Source organism: Numida meleagris, chromosome Z (assembly GCF_002078875.1).
Source record: "Numida meleagris isolate 19003 breed g44 Domestic line chromosome Z, NumMel1.0, whole genome shotgun sequence".
Classification (NCBI taxonomy): domain Eukaryota; kingdom Metazoa; phylum Chordata; class Aves; order Galliformes; family Numididae; genus Numida; species Numida meleagris.
In genome coordinates, this window is record NC_034438.1 from 74,392,697 (window position 1) to 74,400,676 (window position 7,980).

At 38.5% G+C, this 7,980-nt stretch overlaps 1 protein-coding gene across 3 annotated transcripts in view; it reads left to right on the forward strand.

Annotated features, from left to right (window-relative positions):
- Positions 1–3,327, forward strand: part of SNCAIP (synuclein alpha interacting protein) — an 85,751-nt gene extending 82,424 nt beyond the window's left edge. For 2 of the 3 annotated variants that reach the window (XM_021381044.1, XM_021381043.1), the window contains one exon: positions 2,705–3,318. In XM_021381044.1, the coding sequence (XP_021236719.1) occupies positions 2,705–2,789 (85 nt within the window). In that variant the 3' untranslated portion in view covers positions 2,790–3,318. Of the gene's footprint in view, positions 1–2,704 lie in introns of all 3 variants that reach the window. The other variant, XM_021381045.1, reaches the window with a different exon arrangement.

A 7,980-nucleotide genomic window follows, 5' to 3' on the forward strand; every position in this document is an offset into this window, starting at 1 on the left:
TTTAAAAAACAGCCATTCTGGAAAACAGTGCAGTGTTTAGAACCTGTGCAGATAGTTATTCTGGGGCTTTATTACTGGACACAGTCCCAAATCATTTTAACTCTAGATCTCTTACATTTGGGATTTTATTAGCATCTTCTGAAACCTGAAATTGTTATGCAAAATCTACCTAGAATCAAATGATGTTTCTGTGTACCTATTATCAGATTCCTTTTCTTCAGCTTCTATTATTTCATTTGTTTTATTGTTTCAGGATGTACCCAGGTACATCTAGGCTGTGTAGTTTATTTTACTCAAATTGGTTACAGTGAATAGTGGAGAATCATATCAAATTTTCTAGAGTCCTTTTGAAAATTCAGACACCCTATTTTTCTTAAGGTTCTAGAGTAAATTTCAGATGTGTGGAACATTTTAGGATTTATTTTCCCCTTTTGGAAGTATTGGCTGGTTTCTTGTGTTTTATGATTCCAAGCAAATGCTTGTAGTTTTTTCCATCTTTCACGTATGCCAATAAACTATTCTTTCCCACACTTTAACTAATGCAAGATCTGCATCATATCAGTAACTCACCATATCAATACAAAGCCCCTTAAAAGCTGCAGCTATCAATAGCTAAAATTGCTTCATACATCAGGGCTAACCAGCAGAATCCAGAATTAGGTTTTCATCAGACTGGCATGCTGGGCATGCCTCTAAAGTAGCAAGCGGATCTAACCTTAAAGATTTCCTACAGCCAGATCTAGTGCTGGATAAGGTCCATCTTCATCCCAAATATGAGTGTTAGGAAAAGGATGTTCAGCTGTACACCTAATAAACTAGTTATGATTCAAACTAGTACAATGTAAAATCAATACAAAAATAATTTAAGCCTTGTCCCACAGAATTTACTGATGTTCTTTTCTGAGCAGTTATGATTATGTATTGGTGTCTGTTGCATGAGAGTATGCTGGGTATTTCTGTTTTTCTGTTCCTACAGGCACCAGGAGATGCTAGAAATTTGATCAGTAATTAGTAGTATTGGTAATATATTTCCCTCAGGTCAGCGGGCAACGTTGTAGAAGGCATGTTTGTTCAGCATGGTCACCTAAAGACAATAGCACTAGCTAAAAGCAACCCTCATTGAGATCACAGTGCAACTGTAGGACAGCGAAATGAGGTCTCTTGAATGCCTGATGGCAGTCTTTCAGCACTACAAACCTAATCTAATGCAGTAGTTAATTGATACAAATTGTTGTAGCCCTAGGAAGCATCCCTTTGGAAGTCTCCGTTCTTAATACTAAACATATGGTTGACAAGTGCAACACATGCTAAGTGCCCGAAAGTTGTTATGGCAGTAGGTTAAGTGCTCCTGTTTGACCTCCTCAGCTCAGCCCTGCCTCCTTTAACTCAGTTCTATGTCTTCTGCCCTTACTTTGGGTATGCAAGCTGCAGTAAGTGAGATGAATGCAGAGGCCTTCAAAATAAAACATCCCTCATACCCTCTTAGCAGAGTGTGCAACGGTGGTTCCTGAGAAGGTCAGCCACCAATAAATCCTGAAGTAATCACAAGGATATTTAAGCATAGTACAGATCAGCCTTTTGGAGATATTTGGTTCTTAGTGGTGATTGTAGACTGGAATAAATTAATGTGAGATTCTGGTTTGCAAGAATAAGGCTCACAAATCTGTAAGTTTAAGACAAATGTTTTATGCACAATCTTGCCTTTGGTACAGGTTTTCAACCATCAGGATCTTTGCTTTGCAATCACTAACCAGATAATCATGATTGCATTGTAGAAGCTTTATATTTCAGCAGTAGTTACTGAAAATCAGGAGACATAACTTCACTGAAAGTTGCTGTGGGCTGGACAATTAGTCCAAAATCCTTCATCCAAAAGGTTAATTGAAGAGAAGGAGAATAGGTTGGGGGTTTAGGAAAAGGCATGTGAAAGGAACTGAAGAAACGGTGTTATAAATATTCAGCATTTAGTTTTTCTGCCTTAACTGGAACGCTGACATTTGGGTCATGTACATTAAAGATAGGTTCTAAAATTAATTGTATGTTTTAATTAAAGTTTACTTGCTGTGGAAATTAAGATACACTCTAGATAAGTTATTGTTTTCTGTGTATCTAATAAAACTCATAATTGTTTCTATTAATACCTAATTATATTGTTAAATGTAGTCCCTGTCTTAAAAAGAGGCACGCTTTTCCTACTTCATGTGCCAGCATCTTCCCGTGAAGCAGACACATAAAGTAAGTCCAGTGAGCTACCTTCTGAAAGTACTTCTCTCTGATAATTGGGAATGGAGTATAGATGACTCCCTTTCATGTAGAGTCGAGAACAAACACAATGCAGGTTATGTTTGTTGTAGTGGCTCCTTTTATCTCTGTGGTACTGTTTCCCAAAAGATTTAAGAGGTTTTAGATATTCTGTCCATTATTACCACAGCATTTGGCAGTGTACTAATTAATGTTCTGATTTAAAAAGCTTGTCATCTTTCTATTTCTTTCCATCTTTGATGGCAGGATAGGAGCTACACAAAAGTCAGTAATAGTCTAAAGTATCAAGAACTAATGTGTGTAGTATCTGTCTAGATAAATAACAAAAGTAATTTAGAGTTCAAAATTTGCAAATCAGATAAAATAGGGAAAACAAGCACAAGACAAATCCCTCTATATTGTTAGTGTTACCATGAGTGATTTTCTTCTTTTTTCTCTCCAGGCATGATATCATCAGTAGGAAAAGCCAGAAGTCTTACAGTCAAAAGAGTTCAGAAGAGCCAGAGCTGCAGGAATTCTTCCTCTAAACCATATCTTGTGATGTCTCACTTTGTTTGAAATGCCTGAAATGAATCGTTTTGAAACACTAGTATGAGACATATCCCTCACCAGCAAAACAGCAACTGTTAGGATGCCTTAATTCGTAGCAGTTAGACCATATTCAAAACTTTTTTTATGATATATGTGTATATGTAACTTGTTTGTAAACTGTACTGTGTAAAGGCATGGGTGAGCAAAAGCAACGATTTGAAAATTGCTATGACACAGGCAACCTCCAACATGTTTGGCCACAGGACACATTTTGTACTTTGTCTCTTGCATGGATATGTTGTCATGTATCTTTTGTTCCCTTTGTCAATGAAATATGCTGTCAAAGTTTCATCCAGGACTCTGCCTGCTCAGCTCTTTAATGAGACAGAGGCAAAAGCATTGATTCAAGTAAGTTTTGTCTGTTTTTTTTTCTACTTTTTGTAAAAAGGAAATAAAGACACTGTTAATAGGACACACAAAGTTTATATTTTTCTCATACTTCACTCTTTTAAGTTTCAAGTGTTATTTGTCTTTTCAAGATACATTTGATAGTGAGGCAATGTCCAGCATCAGAATTTCGGTACAGACATTCAGCTGAATGTTCATTTAGTAGTCCCTTTTCAGACTTAAAATATGTAGAAAAAGCAATTAAAGAGAAGCATAAGTAAAATTTTAAATTACCATTTATTGTTACTTGCCAAACACTGGCAATGTGCTTGGCTCACCAGATGACCATGACCATGCTCTTTCAAAGCTGTCGTGATCCTTTTATTGAATTTACTTGGAACCTTTTGGAGAAAGTAAATATTCAACATCTTATTGAATTCATTTTGTTTCTTGTAAATTGTCAGTACATCCTGTGGGTGTGTCATATACAGCACAGCATCAAAAGCAGACTAGGAAGCAGTCTTCACTTGAAGCATTAATATATACCATTTGCTTTATTATGATTAAATTGAGTCATTTGAAGACTAGTGTGGTTTGATGAGGAAGATCTACATACGTGAGAATTTTTTTTAGTGGCTGAGAAGTCAGGGGAATTTTGCCAAAGAAGGTTTTCTCATGAAAAAGATGTACCACAGTGCTGAAATAATGCCAATTAAATTCCTGCAATTGCATAGCTATTAGGTGGATAATGCAGACACCCAAGAAGATTTTGATTAAGCACAATGGAGTTACTTCTTTGCAGTTTCTGATGTCTGTTTCTCACTGTGCTCTTAACTTTAGACTTCCTTTCTATTCGATGAGTATACATAGGGGCTTCCCGCGTGTGATTCATCCCACCTATTTTAGGTACCTCACTTATAGGTTTGCCAATCCTGTCCTCCTTATTGCAGGGGAATTGGAGTTAGCAGGGCTATTGGAAGAGTTACGTAGTAGTTGGATACCTGTAGTTAAATGATATGCAGGTTTTTCTTTGGTCGCTCTTCAGAGTGATGTCATGTTTGGCAATACAGCTGCCATACACTAAGATGACCGAATGCCCCAAGCACATTAGTTATAGCTTTTGGATAAGCACAGAGTACTACTGGACAAAATGGAGCCAGCTGAGAGATCAGAAAAAAATATGACTTGAAATAATAAGAGCATCCACTTAGAAAAATGAAATTCTGAGTTTCTTTCCACAGTTCTTATCTGTCACTTGGCAACACTTGAGTTTTTGAGCTAAAGTAATAAACCTAGCACTCTAGCTGACCTGAACTGTGTTGTTTAAAGAAACAACCAAACCTCCAAAAATATCTGCCAGGAACAGCAGTGCCTCTAACCAGGCCTCCCATCGTCTGTGTGTGTATAAAAAATCTAAATGCAGTGAGAAGAGACATGTGCTGCAATTGCCTGTGTGCTGAAAGAGAGCTTAAGAAATCCTGTATCTGCTGGATGAGCTCAGGACAGATTGGTAATTTGTGTCTTTGAGAATGCGATGAGTGTTGACTGTGTTGATGCATTGGCAGAAGCATGGGTTAAACAAAGATTTGTGAAGGACTAATGCGCATCTTGAAAAACCAAGCATGCAATGTTTGAAAGATCTTAAGCTTTAGCAATCACCTTTAATATGACTCACCTGAATTTTTTTGTCTTGTGTGACAGCAGTGGACAAAGGCTTCAAGGACAGTTTCAGTCCTAAAGAATACTGTGCTGACAAAAATGGAAAAGCATGTGCAGTGATCTTGAGTCACTGGAGATCAGTAAAGGCCACTGTAGCTATTTAATGTCTTGTTGTAGCAGGGGATAAATCTGAACTTCTGTGAAAGGATTTGAAGCAGACTAAGGTGTAAATACCATCAGTGCTGTCAAATCCTGGTAGAAAGAAGTGGCTGGTTGTGACTAGTGGGAATTTAAAACTCACCTGCTTTGCTGGTTTTGTTTCTATGGAGTGTACTCTTATACAGCAGACAGTGAATCAAGTTACGCAAGTATTGCAGGGCAACAGGAGATTACTAAATGAAATAGGATCAGTGTGCCAAATGACACTGAGGGTTCGTGGTTAGAAATATCTGCTAGGTAACCATTGCTGAGTCCCAGATAACTGAGTACAGCTGGAAGGGCCAGGTTGTTTGGAGTGAGAGCTACACACACTGCCTTTATGCCTCCCCACTGCTCTGAGCACACTGGGGTGGAAAGCCATTGCCAATTTGATGCAGGCATGAAAAACAGTGCCTGGAGTGTATTATCCCTGGAGAAGGTGAACTCATGTATAAGCTGCTCTTTTATTGTTCCTAATTTGTAGATTGTCTCCTACCTAAGGCCTCAAAGCCTACACGTGGTACTCTCTGATGTCATTCCTATTAGAGAAAAGCCGATTCCGTGATCTTCAGCTGGTTGAAGTGTGTGCTTTTCATACTTGTTTCCTTAATAGCTACAGAATCCAGGTCCTGATTGGTTTATAGTCCTCCAGGCAGATCCCCTTGGCATGAGTCAAAGTCAGGCTTCTGTCAACAGACTATAAGCATTTATAGAGTTGATCAGGGGTTTTTCAGCTAACGTCTTCAGAAAATATCAGTTCACCGCAGCTTTCAACAGCAGCACAAAGCCTTTCTGATTACCTTCCTTGTCAGAAAGGGCCTTCCCCTGTCCCCTGGGAAATTTCTGGTCAAAAGGAGATAGTGAAGTCACTTGCAAGTGACCACTGTGCATCCTAGTAATGCTGTATCTGTGGGCACCAGGGACTGGGTTTTCATATTCGCTCACCCACAAAGATTGCAGAATAAGATCTCTCTGTGTGAGTCCTGCAGTTTTGTATCAAAGCTGATTAATAGGGCATATGAGAGCAGCAGTGACATTCAGTTTCATATTGCATGGCTCTCATTGTTTCTGGAGAATGAAACCAGTATTCAAAATGAATGAAAATCATTTGCTAAGAGCCTTGTTTTTGTGGTTGGCTGATTGGTTTGTTTGTTGCAGGCATTTGGGATGGACAGCATTTGGATACACGCAGTACCACGACTGCAAGCACGGCACCTTATTTCAGCAGTAGAACACTGGACTGTGCTTTGTTCTGCATTAGTAAAGTAGCACTTAAGTAGTAGTTTATTTGCCCTCCAGTCTCCAGACTAGGGGGCAAATACATCAATGTACTAGATTACAGTTGAATAAAATGACTACACTTGACATAGCTGGTATATGGAGAAGGTAGAGACAAAGCGGGGAAGTTTAGATTTAGTGAATGAATGAAACAATCACTCAGAAATCTTGTAACATCAGGCTGACATAAGATTAATGGCATAACAAAATATAAATGACAGCAGAAAAAAAAAAAAAAGAAAAAACACCTCCCAAATCCTTTGACTTATAACAAAATGGTAACTATCTCAAATTCTGTTGTCTGAGAGGCAATTCATTGTCAGAATATGTCCATGCAACACATCCTGTGCCAGGCGGGAATTACATATTGGTGGATGGATCTTGTGGTGGGACAACTTTTGTCTGCTGGTAGAGTAGGATTCAGCTCCTCGTACCACGGAAATTCTTTTTTACCTTTTAAAGCCTACTTGATGAAAATTGGACAGAAAGGACTGTGAAAAATGTAGTCTCTGCATTCATAGCATCAAAGCGCCAGGCTTAATTGTCTGACGTGAAGTGGTTCCTCGATGATACAACAATTTCTCCAATTACAGGACATTTCCTATTGAAACATCAGAAATGTCTTTCAAGCTGTACATCAGCTGTGCCCAAGTATACCCTCTTATATATCTAGCTTTTGTATAACCTTGTTTTTCATTTCATAAGTGCGTTTTAAGATACAAAGACTAAGTCTCAAGGAAGTAGATAAATGTGCATGAGGAATAAGTAACACAAATAACCCATGCCCTCCGACCAAAATGTCTATCAAACATAAAAACTTGTTGAGTATAAACTGCAGAAGTAAAAAAAGCCCAAGCACTGACTGACCTGCAGTTCATCCTCTGCCTCTGCACAGTATCACTGTCATATCACTTTCTTGCATACTCCAAACATATTGCCTGTCTTTACCCATTATTTCTTCATTATATTGATCAGTGAATGCATAACTTTATCCAGGTAGCAGAGACTGCAGCCAGGACAAATAGCAAAGGCTCTTAATGTGCTACATAACCTCTTCCAAATAAAGACAAAGTGGTACATTTGTAGCATCCACCATCTATCTCCCTTGCATGCATTTAATAATGCATATCCAGCTTTTCAGATACTCCAGCTTTTGTAACTTGGGCTCTTTTTGTGCAGCATATATGGATTGCTATAAATACCAGCTCAAGACATCTGTTTCCTGAAGAGAACATTGCTCGTTGTCTTTGACATCTGTGCAGCCACTTCCTTTCCCGCTCTAACTACTAGGTGTTTTGGTAATGTGCTTACCAGCATGCAGCAGGAAGGAAAAGATTTATTCTGGGTATACTTGAGAAGCAGATAAGAAATCCAGAGGCTGTTAGAATACTGAGATAGCTTTTATGTATCTCTTTGGTCAGCCAGTAATACTTTTCCAAGAAAAATAAAATCATATGGGTCTGAAGGGGAAGAAAAGAGGCCTGAAAATAAGGATGTGAACACAAAGTTACATGTAGATGCATACAGATTTCTGTTACACCTCAAAAATACTGCAGAGTAGGGGCCATGTCATGTGTTTGGTAGTGCAGAAAACTGTGGCCCTGCCATGCTTATGTGTCTGTGCATGCACACAGAGAGATTGGATAGCTATTTCAAAGTACTATT